Below are 16,810 nucleotides of genomic sequence, written 5' to 3' on the forward strand. Positions count from 1 at the left end.
CCAAAGGTTGCCCATACTTCTAAGGGCCAAGTGACCCAAAGGGCAGAGATACCACCCTCATAAGCCTCAAAACCTCCCTTGTGAATCCTGAAGGGATGCCAAAGGAAATGGAACCACACAGGGACCGACATACCCAACCCTGAAGTGTGGTTTGGGTTGAGAGGGCTGCTCTTGCTTTTGGTGGGAGGTGGACTCTTTGACGGGCAGGGTGGGGCATCCTCTGGCACCTGGCTCCAAGTTCTGCCCACTGTTCCCAGGTCATGACCACAGTGTTCTTTGCCAGAGGTAAAGGGGAAACTGAAATCACGATGTATTTCTCAGCAGAGTTGTGATCTCGAATACCTGGATGAGGGTTCTGGTTGTCTTCCTTTTGAGGGCTTGACTCCCTGCCTGGGATACTTAACCCCTCTCTTCTACCAACGTATGATAACCTCCAGAAAGTCAGTTTTGATGCAGTTCTGTCTTTTAGTGTAATTGCAAGTTCCCAATTTGCCCCTGTGAAGTCATCTTCTTTTTTTAAATTTGTAATATTCCTTTAGTTCAAGACTTGAGGATTGTTTGTGTGAAGGGGAGTGTGGAACGGAGATGAGGTATAAACAGAAGTTGCTTTTTCAGGGGAGGTAAAAATGAGAAAGCCCAGGTCTGTAAATGTCAGAAACGTGCATACGTTTGTGTGCCTGTGTGTAAGCATGCTCGTGTGAATAGCTAAATGTACGTATGAGCTTCTGGGTTTCTATAGGTGCATTTTCTTCTTCCTGTGATCACCAGAAATAGCCTAGCTCTGAGATCTTTTGAGAGTCTTCTTGCTAAAAACTTAGGTAGATTCTTCAGTATAGCTGCCGCCTGCCTTATTTAGACAGTATTGGTGTGCGCCCACATTTCGCCTCTGCTCCCCAACCATCCTGGCATATGAAAAGTCAAGTCTGGAGACAGGGAGAGAAACAAAGAGGAAGACAGGAGTGATTCAGGAGAGAAAAAAAATCAACTTGAGACTCCTTGAAATAGCACATTTCTTGAAATAGCACATCCCTCACAGTACACTGACACTAATTCACGTATGTAACAAAAAGAATTAATTTCAGGGACACAGCCATTGTATGAAGCAGGGTATGCCAGAGTCTGACATAAACAGGAAGTGGGTGGGTCAGACTTTAGTTGACACTGTGTGGTGGAAACAGATTCTGTGGCAAAAATATTTATTTTTACGTTGGCCCATGGATCTTGTCATGATTGGTTAGGACATGAAGTCTGATTCTGCGGATAAACTCTGTGCCAAGCGCTGGTGCTGAAGTGGATCCCTGAGGTTTAACCACTTTACTTCCTTCCAGTATTCAGAAGTTAGACTGTACAGAACGATGACCGTTGCCCTGGTTATACAGCCTTCTGGACGGGCAACCGTGGACAACCCAAACTTCCTGGTGTCTATTTCCTCATCTTGGGCATGGTGATAATAACTGCTAATTAAAATGGGTGTTATGAGAAAATACAGAGAAGCATGAGAGAGCCTACGCACTTCATAAATGATGGCAGATAATAACTATTATACAAAGGAGAGGAGGAGGAGGGAAGGAGGAGGGATGGAGAGGGGAAGGAGGTGGAGAACTAATTAAATAAAAAAATCACCCAGAGGGCCATCTGGGGAGCATAAGAGTCATTTTATAGTACCCTTTAAAGAAATCATGTTCCACATTCTCTTAAATAAGCTTGCTAATTTCCCTGATGGAGCTATTTCTTTGTTTCTAAGCTTCAGCATTTTATTCTGTTGTAATTATACAATATTTCAGGTCTGACATCAAAAAGTGCATCATCTGTTTTTATCTTTCTCAGCCTCATCCACATCCTTAGTGACGGTTGCCAGGTATCCTGGGGTCACCCAAAGTACTTTTATTCCAGAGACCTTGCAAAGTAAGCCAATGCAGCAATTTAGAAAACTCTTGCTTGTGGACAAAAATACATTAAAACAACCAAGGGAGTGATTACTCTTCGGGATAATTATTTTTAATGCCTTACTAAACACGTTTGCAATGCTTTTCAGGTCCTTTGGGATTCAAATTAGAAGAAAATCTTTTTTGTTTGTTTGTTTTATTTTGTTGTGTATCTTGGAACTTGATCTTCGATCAACGGTAAATGTCTGTGATGTTTGCATATTGTGTAACAATCAACCCTCCCACCGCCGCTCCTTGCTTCCAAATGCTATCAGGATTTCATCAGCTTTGAATAGGCAACAATATCAAAATACACGGTGGAGAGACTTAATGGTTTCTTTGTGGCTTCCTGGTTATCTTCCTTTGACTATGCTACCAAATGCAACTCTGAAAGAGGCTTGTTGTGCTTTGGCATTTGATCAGCCACTCACTTCAATTCAGTTCCAAACCAGAAGAGCTCCCCCTTGGGGTATCTTTGTTTCTAAACCTGTATGAGGCATCATTGACTACTTTTAAGTGAAAAGATGCTGTCAGCATATTAGGTATCTTGTCAAGTCCTCCTTAAAGTACAATGATGCTTTCCTAATTTTAATAATATTGTGGTTTGCTAATTATGTCACAGGCCACTAGAGGCCCTCTCTCTAAAACCCAACAAAGTGCCCTTTAGTCTCCCTGATCACCATACTGAGGAGTTTAACAGAATTCTTGGACTTGATCTAAGTGAGACCTGTTACAAGGAGACTTCTTATAGTACAAATTCCACATCCTGCCTCCACTGTGATTGAGTCCTACAGCATAGCCAGTGAGCAAGTTGAGAGCAAGAACTGTGTCTTGCCAGTTCAGTTGCTGGGCCCATAACAGGCACACAGTAAGTGTGGATGAGCGGATAATAAATAATACGTGTTAATCGCTCACTTGGGGCCAACTCCTTGTGACCCTATGGACTGTAGCCTGCCAGTCCCCTCTGTCCATGGAATTTTCCAGGCAAGCATACTGGAGTGGATTGTCATTTCCTACTGTGAGGGATCTTCCTGACCCAGGGATTGAACCCATGTCTCTTGGGTCTCCTGCACTGGCAGACAGATTATTTACCACCGCAACACCTGGGAAGCCCTGGATGAGTGAATGCTATTATACAAAGATGGTTCTCATCCACCACCAGCTTGGCCTTGGGGACAGCTCTACCACTACTTAGCTGTGTAATCTTGGGTTAATTATGTAATGTCTTATCTGAAAAATAAGGGGTAGGGCTAGAAGCTTTTTAAAGTTCCTTGCAGCTGGAACCTGCTGCAAACTGCTGCTTTACCACAGAGAGAATTTATCTTCCATATCCTGTATGCAATGAGTGGTACCTGGTAAGGCACCATATTGAGTTAGGAAAAGGACATGGTGAAAAACTTCTTAGTAGGTGATATTTAGATTCCTCTTGCCCCAAATGATTACTTAAAGCACGTGCAACATGAAAAAGTCCAGCTGTCTCAAATATTCTCATCTTTTGAAAACGGTTCTGTTAATAGACTCCACAAGGTAACTGAAGTCTCTACGGAGTTCTCCATGCACGTAACCTATCTGAGAGGAGCAGGTGAATTTTTTTTTTCTTTTTTAAATCCAGCCTCAAACAGAGATGATCAAGGAGCAGTTATGGCATTAATAGATCCACTTTAGATCTATCTGTGATAGACATAATTAGAACTGTGTTTAGCAAATACAACTGCCTTGAGGAGATGGGGCTAAATTGACCTAACAGATGTTCATGCTTCTCCAATAATAATAATGATACACTGTGTTTATTTGGACGACGATGAAACTGTTCCTGCTGACTTCAAGGTCCCAGTGCAAAATCCTGGATTCAGACCCTGTGGATTTATCACACCCACCGGAGGACGCTGGCTCTCTAAACCTCTGAATGGATTATCCTCTTCCATAGAGTGGGCTCATCCTTTCCAAAAGATAACACCTTGTTTCTCTGGCCTGAATTTCCCTTGACTTCTTTCAAAATACAATTTGTGAAAACAATGTGTGAGAACACATGACAATGGGAAGTACTCAGTGGGAATACTGCAATAAACATGTCAGGTGTATAAACTAGCTGATACTATTTATTTGGTCCTTAAGAAGAAAGTACTGGGATAGGATAAACTGCAATCATTTTTCAACATCTTAGATTTCTCCAATAACGCATATATGTTGGCAGACCTTAGCAGATCATGTTAATTTATTTGCAAGTCACCAAAGGAAAGAATAAAATATATGACTTCAGGCAAATGAATGGACTGGAAAACCAAATTTGGGGAACATCTATATTTTCTTACGCCAGAAATAAACATGTCGACACGGTAAGGAGGGTTTTGTCCCACTCCTGGCTGAACTTTTGAGGGCTGAGATGGCTAATATCGAGGGGCCCAGCTTTGTGGTCTTTTCTCACAAATTGTTCCACGATTTAAGAAAAGGACAATCTGCAGCGTGACACAGCAAACGAGGTCAGAATAATATTTCTTAATGGCGATTCCTGCAGTGTTCTATTAATTACAGCAGCGGTTCAGAATTCTCTGTGCCTTGATGGGTTGTATTTTTAATAAACAGGCACCCATTTTAAAAAATTTAATGTGATATAAAACTGAGTTCCAAGGAATCTCTAATATGTAAATGATGAAAAACGATGTGGGGGAGAAGCAGCAGACATGTGTCTATCTATATATACACCATACACCCGTGTCCAAAAGATGATCTTCGTGAACATAAAAGTTTATGCTGCCTCTGATTTGTGTGGCTTTTAAAATGCACTCGCAATATTTAGGGATCTTGGAGAATAACATTAGAATAGAAACTCTTTGCCCTAAATTTGCATGTACTCTCTGGCTTTCTCTTACTTGCTCCACATGGATTCTCTCTCTTTTCTAGCCAAATCAGTGTACCCACAGTTCCCTTTGTAGATGGCATCTCTACAACTTGGCTCAACTCACAACATTCTTACCTGCCTATTTCTATTGCCACCATTTCCTGAATCTGGGGACAGGGATCCTCCAGCTCCTCTGGGGTAGGGTGGGGTGGGGTACTCTAGTTCAAGGCCCGCTCCTCTACGAAGAATTTTCCTTTCTATCCCAGCTAGAAATAACGATCTCTTCTACTGATAATATTCTAGGGCAGGATTTCTCAACCTCAGCACTTACTATTTCAGGCTAAATAATTTTTTGTCGCGGGGGGAATGCTCTGTGCATTTAAGAATGTTCACTAGCATCCCTGGCAGCTACCCACTAGATGCCAGTGGCATCCACCTTCCTACTCCCACAGAGTTGTAACAATCACAGATGTCTCTAGACACTGCCAACTGTCCTTTCCCCTCACCCCAACCCCCGGCGGCGGGGGGCAAATTACCTCAGTTAATCACTGCCCTACAGTTCTTCCCAAATCAGATCACTGATTCTGGAGAACAATGATCAGGTCCTTAGCAGTACTTTGGTTCATGTTCTAAGTTATGTGATGATTAATGAATAAAAGATGTTTTTAAAAATTATCAGTGGGAGTTTCTAAAAATTAACACTAGGTTAATTTGAATCAAGTTAGATATCAGAAAATTTTAATAGGAGTATATATTATTGCCTTGTCCCTCTTAAAAAAAGCTTTATAGAACTATAATTTTAATACCACACTATTGAGTTGAAATGAGAAGCCACAAGTTAGAGACTGTCTCTGCAACTTTAGAAACATTATTGTTGAAATTGTTAACCATTGCTGATGACTCTTACAGAAAATTCAGTGATATAAGTTCCTCTTAAATAATAAGCTCCTTTTGTTGCTAGAAAAGTTGGTCTCTTCTGAAAAACTGGGTTTCTTCCTTCTATTGCATTAAGAGAGATATGTAACTAGTTTTATTTTCCCTTTTTGAGTTGGCTGTCAGGAAGCTCAGAGCTAAGATTTATGTTCAATTACAGTAGCTATTCTCATTCTTTCATTTCTAACATCAATCCAGTCTTTCCTTCTCACTAGCTCCACTTAACTCCTATCTTTCACCTTTGCTCTGACAGCTTTCTTAAGTCCATCTTTATTATAAAATAAAATTTTAAGCAAGTGGAGTCCTTATCACTTACCATCAAAACCAGGATGCTTTTGGAAGTAAAGGGAAAATAATAACTAAGCTGGGACAACAGCTTAAACTGAAGCTGCCCTGGGCAAAATCAAAATGTGATGTCACTCTAGAAACACATAATAAATAGATAACAGCAATTACTCCATTCCCAGATTGGGGATAATTAAAGATAAACATGTGCCCTAAATAGAAAGTCAAAGCTATGTGCTTCTTTCTTATTTATCATGTGTCAATCTGTTGATTAGAGTTTAACATTTATTATCCCTTGGGAAATGTTGTAATTAGCCTCTATATTAGTAGAGGGAAAAAAATTTAGGCATTCTTAATCTATTTAATGTCTACAAAAGGGAAGAGGGGGATCCTTCAGATCTGGAACAGTGATCACAATAGAAGTTTCATCTGTTCGTGACTTATGGAGACTTGGAATTAAATGCACTATTGACCAGTATCAGATTTCTAATGACTCTATCTTGTTTTTCCTAAGCAACTTCTCATAAACTTTTATAATATCTTGAGCAGCCCAGCTAATACTATGTTCAAGCCTGTTTATAGAACTATTAATAAATGCTGTGTGGTAACTCCAGGAAGACAGTCAAACTGCTTTTTCTCTCCACTGGCTGAAAACAGTTTCCTGCTTATTTTGAAAAAGCATGGGATGATCAACATCTTTGATATATGTTAGATATTCTGCAAAGATCCCAGTGGAACCAAATAAAATTCTAATTTTTACCCTAAAGAGCTCATAGTCAAAAAGGAAACACTGTCAATGCCTTGACTGCAAAGTCTTTCACAAATGAAAGAGTGAGATATCTATGCAGCCCCAGGTAGTTTAAAAGAAGATAGGAATTTGTTTCTGTGTGAATGCTCATAGAGAAGACGAAAGTCACCCAAAGTCTACAGAAAACAAGTAGCAGAGGAGGACTTAAGCCCCAGCCATCTTATCCGTAAGCCAGATTCTTTATACTAGTTTGTGCTTCCAGAGGAAGAAGCTACTGCTGTGAAAGCATAAGGCTCACCTCTGAGCCTGTGAAAATGACCAGAGAAGGGTAACAATAACAGTACCAGCAGCATCCGCATAGCACACACTCTCTGCCAAGTATTGTGTACACGTATCTCATTGAGTTCTCACAACAAACACAAGAGAAAGGCTCACTTTACAAATGAAGAAAAACATGAGAGCAAATGATGGGCCCCAGTGCTTCCAAGAGTATTCCTTTCCCTGTTAGTTCTCATGTTACAGATCACCCTGATAGTTCTGTGCATTGCCTAGCACTTCACGGTTTTCAGATCACTCTGCATACTTTATTTCATTGTTTTCACCATCCTCCTTTTCCAGATAAGGGTACTGAAAAATCAAGAGCCTAAGTTATTTCTCCAAGGCCATGGTCATTGGCAGAGACAGGATTTGAGTCCAGGTTTTCTTGTAGCTAGCCTGGGATTCTTTATTCTGGACCTGGCTACATACCTGAAATGTGACTACAAGAAGGCAATCCTAAACTTTTCAAGCTGACTTTAGCCTTAAGCCTTCTGTACTGAAAGGAGAGAAGTTGATTTTGAAGGAAAGTTACATATTTCTCGTTTCAGGGCCCAGGTGTAGGGCACAATGATTTCAATTTACTTTAAGGTGGCAACATCCTTGCTTGAGATCAGACTCTTAAGCAAAGGGCTTCCCTTCCTGGCCTTCTCCCTGATCCAACAAGACCAAAAATTGCTACCTTTTCTTAACTCACACCAATACCAGCTCTAAGTCTAGAACTCATTAGTTCTTCATAGTTAGAAGCAAAAGGCAAAGCAAAAGAAAACCAGACTGTATGTTAATATAGATAACAGCCACCATTTATGGAGTGCTTCCTATGGGCTAAAAAGTTTACACGCCTTATCTCATCTGGTTCTCACAACTTGAATAGGTATTGTTATTTTTACCTTTGAAAAGGAGAAAGTCAAGTTTTTCAGAGTTTCAGTACCTTTCAGTCCCTCAGCTAGCGCTGACAATTTTAATGCAGCTCCACCTAAACAGCTACCTGACTGATTCCGCAAAGTCCAGCCGCCTGGTAGGCAGAAACTTATCTAGACCAAGTATTCCAAATCCTTCAGAATCTCCCTGTGTCTTGGCAATAGGGTGGGATACTTACTAAGCACATTAAAATACGGCAGTGTGGGTAGAGGGCAGAATGAAGGGAGAGTGATTTGGTGCTGCCATCCCCAGGCCTCCTCGTTCCTCATAGCAGTTATCACGATATGAAAGCACGTGACTTGCAGCTTGGCTGTCATTCCTACTGGAATGTAAGATCCATGGGAGCAAGGCAGACCTTGTCCCCACATTGCTTTAGTCTCAGTCCCTGCTACAATGCCTGTCATATAAGATGTGCCAATGAATAGCTGCTGTGTGGTGAAAAAATGAATAGAAATGAAAGGATAAGGATGCCCCTGCTGGAGATAAAGGGGAGATTATTCCTTTTTTCTGGTTGACTCCATGATTTTAAAAAAAAGCTTCAGAGTAATCATTCTGAAAACAAAACAACAACAAAATGCCCTGCTTTGCCAAGATTTACAGAGAGCCTTGGTTATGGGTTTTTCAAGCCACTGCTCCTTAAACATTTTATCGATTTTTGTCTTGGGTATACCTCTGCTAGGAATTCTGGCAATTCCCTTCCCTCGCTCCCCCACACCTCTTCTCCCAGTCGACCTCTAGTGAACACACATCCTTCTCCTGCTGACCAGCTGCATATCCGGGTTTGCAGACGAAGGCCCAGGTGGCTCTGCACTAATGGCTCATCCGTTATCTGTATGAAGAGCCAGTGCCTTTCTGAGCAGTTTTTTTTTTTTTTTTTGAAGCTAAACATTCTATAGAAAGCAACGTCTTTTGTTCTTTATCTCTTCTTTCCTTACTCCTGTGCTTCTGATCAAATATATCCTTAAAAAGAAAAAACGTCTTTTCTGAATATTCCAAATGCAAACTGTTCAGATTTTTCCTTCCTGTCACACATCTTGAGCACCACAGTGCTAACAGGCTTCTCTAAAGAATATTCCCTTCGTGCCCTGCCATGGCCCCCATATTCCTTGCTTAACATTTGGATATTTTTACAACGTATTCAGTTTGAAAGATAATACTGATACCTTGTTTTATATGAACATTTATACACCAGGACCCTGGCGAGGGACTGAGTTCATTGGGATATTTTATGGCTTAATTCATCTGAATGATTTATATCTCGTTTTGTCTAAGTATTTGTGCTAATAAATTTAACAGATTCCCCCTTACTGCCTGATCCTTCGTTTTCTTCAGGGGGTCAAAGTGAGAGGAAAATAAAGCAGCGTGTTACTAAAGAAAGAAGGAAGAAATTGGCACAACTGATTTAGAACACAAATAAAATTACAACACAAATAACATCTCTGATTACAGTTAAGGTGGGGCAACTAAAAAAAGAATCCTAGATTCAGATAGATTTCCGTAATTAAGCTATTTCTCAAAGGCAGAATCACAAAAGTGACAGAATATTTAGCAAGCTAATTTACTGAGGAAAGTTTTGTTCCTATATAATTAAATCCAACATTGAGGGAAAACTGACAACTATTAAATCGAGTGCAGCCTGGAGATGGAAAGGGGATAAGATAAAATCCAATCTATAAAATATATTCCATTATCTTTTATAGGTTAAAAGAAATTCTTGGAAAGAATCTTCTAAGATGAGAAGATTTTAAGATTGTGTGAGGATTTTTTTTTTTTTACAGGTGCAGAGTAAGTTTGGGTTTTTTTTTTTTTTTTCCTCTTGGTCTTTTTTCTTTTCCCCATTTTTTTTTTTTTTTTTCTCCTGTTGTTTGCAAAGTTGAATCTGGGGTCAGGAGTTCTAATTGTAACCTCAGACTGGAATTCCAGATGGTGCGCTCAGGACTAGAAGCAACTCTCAGCTCATCAATTTCATAGGCCTGCGTATCTGCTCTGGCCACGGCCCGGCCTCCATCCCCACTGTGGCATTAATGCAGAACAAATTGAGACATATCCTCTATATAATTAGTTCCAGAATTTAAAAAGATTTACGGTATAATAATAGAGGCAGCGCTGCGGAATCCTCTCATTGGGGACCCTCTCGCGGTGGCATCAGAACAGACGGGTAACCCTGACCGCTTTAGACACTGCGAGCCGGGGGTGGAGGAAAGGGGAGTTTGCTCTGCGTACCCGGTAGCGCGCACCGGTCCTGGGACCCCAAACCAACTGAGTCTGAACTGGAGATGGTGGATTGGCCAAAAAGTCCAGTTAATTTTCAAATGAACGGAGGAAGCCGGGGGGTAGACAATAACAAAAGCCCTTCTCTTTTTTCTTTTTTTCAATTTAGATAAATGAATCTGGGATTTCCACCGCCGGCGCGGGGATGGAAACCAGCCTAAGCGCCTGCCGCGGCCTGGGGTAGGCAGACTGCTAAGAGCTGGAGTCGGCGGGGAGGAGAGGAGCAGCGGTCAGACGCGTGGAGCTCTGGCACTGGCCTCTGCGCGAGGCGCTAAAATCGAGCGCTGGTTCCTCCCGCGCAGCCCACCACTCATTTTTGCTGTTTGCTGCCCCGGGCGAGGGCAGGCGGCCCCAGCCCTTGACAGATCGCAGCGACTCGGTGTGTTTATTCAGTTGTCGGCGGCCGCGGGGGTGACGCCCGGAGCGCGGCTCCGGAGTACGGTCTGGTCCCTGGGGCCGCGGCTGCAGGGCCAGGCTGGGCGCTTGGTCAGATCCAGTTGACAGCGCCGGGGTCAGAGTGGGGGTGGGGGTAGGGATGGGAGTTAGAAGACCTCCCTGCCCCTCCCACTCAGCCTCGATTTTAAAATCTTGGAATAATTAAACCCCTTCCAGGCCAGGATGAACTTTACCAATGACACCAAAGCCACGTAGGTTTCCAGCATCTCCTTTCCTTTACTCCCCATTCCATTAGCTCTAAAGAGGCAGAGGGTGGTGGGTTAAGTTCTGAGAGGAACCTGGGTTCCAGCTCGGTTTTGCCACTAATTTGTTCAATGTCCTTGGACAATAATAACAAGAAACTGTAATGTTCATCGAGGACGTAGGCCAACACTGTTTTCTGTCTACTCCTGAAGACCCCTTGACGGTGGGTACTGATAACTCATTATTCCATGTGACCACTAAGGAAACTGAGGCTCCCAGCGGCTACAGACCGCGTCTATAATCCTCAAGCTGCTGGTTACCTGGTGGGGAGCTGCGATCCCTTTCTCTGTTCACCAATCCCTTGCTCTGCACGCCACTGCACGCCACAGCTGCCTCTCCTCCCTCTGCCTGGGCCTCAGTTTCCTTTTCTGTAGAACAGGAGTTGAATTTCTAGCTCTGCCAATCGGTGGTTCAGACCACATCCTCTGCCAGAGGTCTCCTCGCTATCTGGGGTTGGGAAGGTGTGTGAGAGAAAGAAGTGGCCAGGTCTCCGCAGCCCTCAGATCGCTGGGACCTTGGGCGGGTCTCGAGCTGCTGGAGATGCCGCCGATTGCCCTGCCTGCTGGGGAGGGCAGAGGCTGGACCTTCTTTCCCACTAGACTGCTTGCCCAGCTCAGGGCACAGAGGCTAGCCCAGCGGGCGCGTCCGCCTGGGGAACCGCCGAGCGCCCGCTGAGAACGTTGTCTAGCGGAGGGAGAAGTGGAGAGCGTAGGGCACCGGCTGAGCGCAATAGTTTGCGGGTTTCCCAGAGTTGGCTCTGGGGCGCCTGGGCTCAGGGCACGGACGCGGGCGAGGCCGAGGGACCTTCGAAGACCTCATCTCGGGGGAGGCTGCGGCTTCGGATGCACAGCACTTATTTCTCTGCGCTGTGGGTTGCAGGGGACTCCTCCCACCGCTTCGGACTACAAAGTCGGGGCGAGGGGGTACCCCAGAGTCGAAATGGGGATCGCATCACTGCTTTTCCCTCCCTCAAGAATTTTCAGGCAACAAGTAGAGTCCTAAATTTCCTAGCCCCCCTCCCCTTCCTTTCACCACACCCCCAGGCAAAAACTTTTTTTTTCCCCCTTAGAGAGTTAAGCGCCCTTGCTCTCTCTAGGATTCAAAACCACAAAAGGTCACAATCAAGCCACCTTTCTCCAAATACCCCCAACAAACTGCAAAGAAGGATAAAAAAGAAATAATCTCAAGCTTTCCCGTTTAGAAGTGGAAATCCCTGGCTTTTCATAAATGGCTCGCTTTCCCTCACAGCACTAGAGCGAGTCCTCCTGAAGAAAAAACGACTTCGAAGTATAAGAAAGAGCGAAGGGTGTGAGACAGAGGTTTGGGGCGTCCTAGGGGGCAACTTGGCCTGAGAAGTCTTATCGCGAGGGGCCTTTCTCCATCAAAAAGACAGAAAGCCCATGTCCTCTGCCCAGCGCTGGAGCCCCGCTCAGGTTTACAGATGCGGCGTGCGGGAGAGGAGTGGGCGGCCCACAACGAGTGTGGACGAGAAGGAGCTGGCCTCGAGAGCCTTTTCACTTCTTTAAAAAGAAAAGAAAAAGCTTCTGAGCGCAAACTTCGAAAAGTCAGGCACCAAAGTCGCGCAGAAAGGTGTCTATCACTGCGAACGTGGTCCGGCCATCAAATGGGTAGCGCCTGTTCCCGACCTTTGCCCTCAAGGTTTCCTGCGCCTCCAGGACAAGCGACCTCCAGAGGAAGGACCTGTACTTAGCGTGTAGGTGCCACACACGCTGCGGGTCCGCACCCAGAACTCCTGGCTTTTACTTAGTGCGAATTAATTACAACCAAAGCTCCTTGTGAGTAAATCAAGGCTTTAAAAACGCCCAGGTTCTTTATAAAACTGCAACCACCTTGATTGTTGCAGAGAGCTTGGCTGAAAATGTTCGGGCCCCATCCGCGGCCAGTCTCACGTCAGAGGCCAAGCGGCACCCGGCTGCTTCGCGCCCGGCGCTCCTGGCAGTCCCAGGCTGCGCCGTCGCCGCTGCCTCCTGGGCGTTTCCACGCGCCCCTGAAGCGCACTCCAATCCAGGTTCCCGGCGCTTCTAGCCTAGGGTCTCTTTTCCGATAGAAGCCGGCTATTTTAGAAAAACCAACAAAACTAAACAAAACCTCAAACACCTGTTCTGGGGCGCGGGACTCCCAAAGAATGACTAGGTAGAGCCAGGAACCTGATTTGGCTGCGCCAGGCTCTGGGAGCTCCCAACGGTAAGAACCCTGCCTTGGGCCGCTTGAGGTTCTCCGTCCCCTTAACCTGGCTTGTGCCTCTTGGGCAGTCACCGCGCATCCAGAGTGGTACTCCCGACTGGAATGAGCGGAGGCAGAGCTCAGCAGGAGCCGCTCCGGGAGCCAATCTCACCTCCAAGGACTTGTATCCAAACCTTCCTCACCCCCTACCCTCCACATTCGGCGCCAGGATTCTCCAACCGGAATCTGGGCATTTCCCTAAGGGTTTTCTTTCCTCCCAAACTAGCCGCCATTCTGTTTTCCCGGCGTCACCGTCGAAGAGTTAGATACTCCTCACTAGAAAGGGAGACGAAGTGTCGTTGGCACCGATTTCAGGTACGTGGAAACCGCCCTTCTCTGGGCGCAAACCTCACCATGTCACCAGTCAATGGAATTACGCTCCGTTTATTAAATTGATGCAACCTCCAGGTCACCCACCTACGCCTGAGTCTGGCCTCTGGAATCCACAAAAAGCCACCCCACTCCCCAGTGACTCTGAGATTATGACCACCAGTCCAGTCTGACGGCTCTAGAAGCAAGAGCCGGACTCGCGGGCGCAAAGCAAGGAATTCTCCTTTTTGAAGTCCAGGAAAAGTTCTCTGCAGCTATTCCCAAGTTCCGCCCTCGTGGAGCCCCCTGCCCCTCCCTCCAACCCGCCCTCCCCGATTAACAACCCCATCCCCACCCTCACCACACAGGGATGCAGGGGGGACATTCCCTGCTCACCTGGAGCGGCTCGCCAGTGCCCCGAGGCGCCCACACTCGCGAAGGCCGAGAAGGGGAGGTGGGGGGGAGGCCTGTGTCCCACAGGCCAGCGAAGAGCGCGTGGCGGGTAGGAGAGGAGGGTGTCTCTGAGAGGGACGCTCCCTCTGGCCCGCCCCCCACCCGCACTGCGAGGACGCCCCCAAGGAGTCGCGCGCCCTGCCTGGATCCGCTAGGGCTGCGGTGTGAATGGAGCCGCCGAGACTCCTGACTCCTCCTCCTCCCCCGCCGCCGGCCCCTCTTATTTGAGCTTTGAGAAGCTGGGGGCAGCCAGGCAGCTGGGGTAAGGAGTTCAAGGCAGCGCCCACACTCGGGGGCTCTCGCAACTCGACCGCCTATCCGCTCCCCCCTTCCCTCCCTCCCTCCCACTCATTCACTCACCCACCCACCCAGAGCCCGGACGGCAGCCCAGGAGCCGGGGCCCCGCCGCCTCCTCGCCGCGATCCTGGACTTCCTCCTGCGGCAAGAGCCGGCGTCCACGTGTGCCCCGGAGCCGGCGTCTTCGCACACGCTCCGGCCCGGGCCTGGGTGCCTTCAGCAGCCCCAGCTGCCGGGGATCCGGGGTCCGGAAGGCATCTGGGCCAAGTTAGGCGAGGCGGAGTCGAGCGCCGAGCGTCTGCAAAGCCGGAGGGCCCGCGGAACGTCCGGGGTTGAGTCACAGCAGATGGGCTCCGACGTGCGGGACCTGAACGCGCTGCTGCCGGCCGTACCCTCGCTGGGCGGCGGCGGCGGTTGCGCCCTGCCCGTGAGCGGCGCGGCGCAGTGGGCGCCAGTGCTGGACTTTGCGCCCCCGGGCGCCTCGGCTTACGGGTCCTTGGGCGGCCCTGCGCCGCCGCCGGCTCCGCCGCCACCCCCACCGCCGCCGCCGCCTCACTCCTTCATCAAACAGGAGCCGAGCTGGGGAGGCGCGGAGCCGCACGAGGAGCAGTGCTTGAGCGCCTTCACCGTCCACTTCTCTGGCCAGTTTACCGGCACGGCTGGAGCCTGTCGCTACGGGCCCTTCGGTCCTCCTCCGCCCAGCCAGGCGTCGTCCGGCCAGGCCAGGATGTTCCCCAACGCGCCCTACCTGCCCAGCTGCCTCGAGAGCCAGCCCGCTATTCGCAACCAGGGTAAGCGGGCTGGGGAGCGCCCCCTACACGCGGGGCGGTGGCGGCTGGGCTAGGGGTAGGACAGGGGAGTGCCCTGTCCTACCCCTTCCCTGACCACAGCTCTTACCCGGTCACCTCCCCAAGGACTGTGAGGGTAGAGGAAGCCGCAGCTGGGGGAGACAGGAGGCCCGGGGAGAGGAGGAAGTCCACGGCGTGGGTTCCCGACATCCTCCAGGGCGGGGAACCTGACCCTTCGCTTGAGCCGGGAGGTCATCTGGGGGCCCTTGGACCCCAGGAAATTCTCAGATCCCCGTGGGGATGGGAAGCGGGAACCTGTTCAATGCCTGGCTCTACCTCGGGAAGAAGTTTTGTCGCCTAAGGCACCACCAAACTGTCGGCAAGCATTTGCGTTTTAAGACCCTGGATTCGGAGTGGGACCAGCGCGTGGTGAGCAGCCCTTGCTGCGTCTGCCCGCCAAAAATGCCAGGAGCCCCTCTGGCCCTAATGGAGGCACCATAAGTACCTTGGAGCCCTAGGATGAGTAAATGAATGAGCTGGGGACAAAATAGTGGCTTTCCTAGATCCATGTCCCTGTTTGCGTTTGGCTCCAGTGTATAGTAGTGTAGAAGTGGATAGCTCCTGGGTGCCAGGTCAGGTGCGGCCACGCGAGCTCCAGGGCTGGAGGAGAACCCCGTTTATCCGATTCCAAACCCTCCGCGACGGGATCCTACCACAGGCGATGAAATGAGGCCAGAGCGCCGGCTTCCTTCCAGCCCGCCTCAGGCGCCTCCTAGTCGTTGAACCCGGGTTGTAGCTGGAGAAAGGTTTTTGCGAGACTTGAAAGTTAAAACAAAGAAAGAGAGGTTTATGTTCCGTTTTCAGTCCTCATACAGCAAGGGACACAGCCGTAGGTTTCTCATCTTGAGCCGTCGCCGGCTTTTTCTCAGGGACCAAAGTAGAATCAATTACGCCGAACTTCTGCATTTTATTTTGTTTGTTAGACATATGCGCTGTTGTCAACCTAAACCAATTCTGGTTGATTCGATGTTTTAGAAAATGCTTTAAAAACGCAGGAGCGGATGCTTTTCCTAGAGCAAAAATTCGCTCGGGCCTAGGACTAGTCTGTTTCTGGAATGCTTCGGTTGGCAGCAGAAGAGTGCGTTCTGTTTGCAAGAGGTGCTGGGGCGCCCAAGGAGCGCGGAAGAAGGGCGATGTTCTTCTCGTCTTCCCTCGCAAGTTCTAAACGCGTATCTTCTTTCGCGCGACCCTATTCACACCCAGCCGAGAGCACCTGGCCCGCCAGAAGCCCTGGCGAAACCGAAACCACCCTCCTCTCTTCGTTCGGGGAATCTGGGATCCATGTCCTCAAACCTCAAACCCACCCATGAGGTCCCTCCACTCTAAGTCTTTCGTAAAGGAAAACTAGTGTTTGGAACTCATGGAGTATTGGAACAGTTCAGTGAGGATTGCAGTCTCTTGTTCTCTGATCGTACCACCTCTAATTAGCACGTTGGTGTAACCTTTGGTAAATCTCCAGATCTCAGTTTCTCTATCTTATAAGATGCCCAACCTGATGTCTGACTCTGGTTTGAAGTTCTATGCCACATAAGTCCGACCCCGCCCCCCGCCCCCGCAACCGGGATTCTAAACACAGAAGGCAGCAGCCGCTTAAACTTGGCTGGACCTAAAAGGGCAAGACTGGCAGGCAGGTGTATGAGATGAGTGAGTCTCTGGTTGTGAGCTATTTGAAGACACCTTAGAAACCATTTAAGTACCCCGTGTGCAAAATACCATTATCATT

General features: G+C 47.6%; 1 protein-coding gene and 1 long non-coding RNA gene across 7 annotated transcripts in view; one reads left to right on the forward strand and one right to left on the reverse strand.

The window, feature by feature from the left end:
• The window catches only part of LOC138990989 (uncharacterized), a 56,135-nt gene extending 41,833 nt beyond the window's left edge, over positions 1-14,302 (reverse strand). For all 3 annotated transcript variants that reach the window (XR_011467018.1, XR_011467017.1, XR_011467016.1), the window contains exon 1: positions 13,886-14,302. This is a non-coding gene — a long non-coding RNA (uncharacterized lncRNA). The remainder of the gene's footprint in view (positions 1-13,885) is intronic.
• WT1 (WT1 transcription factor) overlaps positions 14,249-16,810 on the forward strand; it is a 50,480-nt gene continuing 47,918 nt past the window's right edge. For 2 of the 4 annotated variants that reach the window (XM_070383597.1, XM_070383601.1), the window contains exon 1: positions 14,250-15,030. In XM_070383597.1, coding sequence (XP_070239698.1) covers positions 14,586-15,030 — 445 coding nt within the window. In that variant the 5' untranslated portion in view covers positions 14,250-14,585. Of the gene's footprint in view, positions 15,031-16,810 lie in introns of all 4 variants that reach the window. The other 2 variants (XM_070383598.1, XM_070383600.1) reach the window with 2 other exon arrangements.

This window comes from Bos mutus, chromosome 15, assembly GCF_027580195.1.
Source record: "Bos mutus isolate GX-2022 chromosome 15, NWIPB_WYAK_1.1, whole genome shotgun sequence".
Classification (NCBI taxonomy): Eukaryota; Metazoa; Chordata; class Mammalia; order Artiodactyla; family Bovidae; genus Bos; species Bos mutus.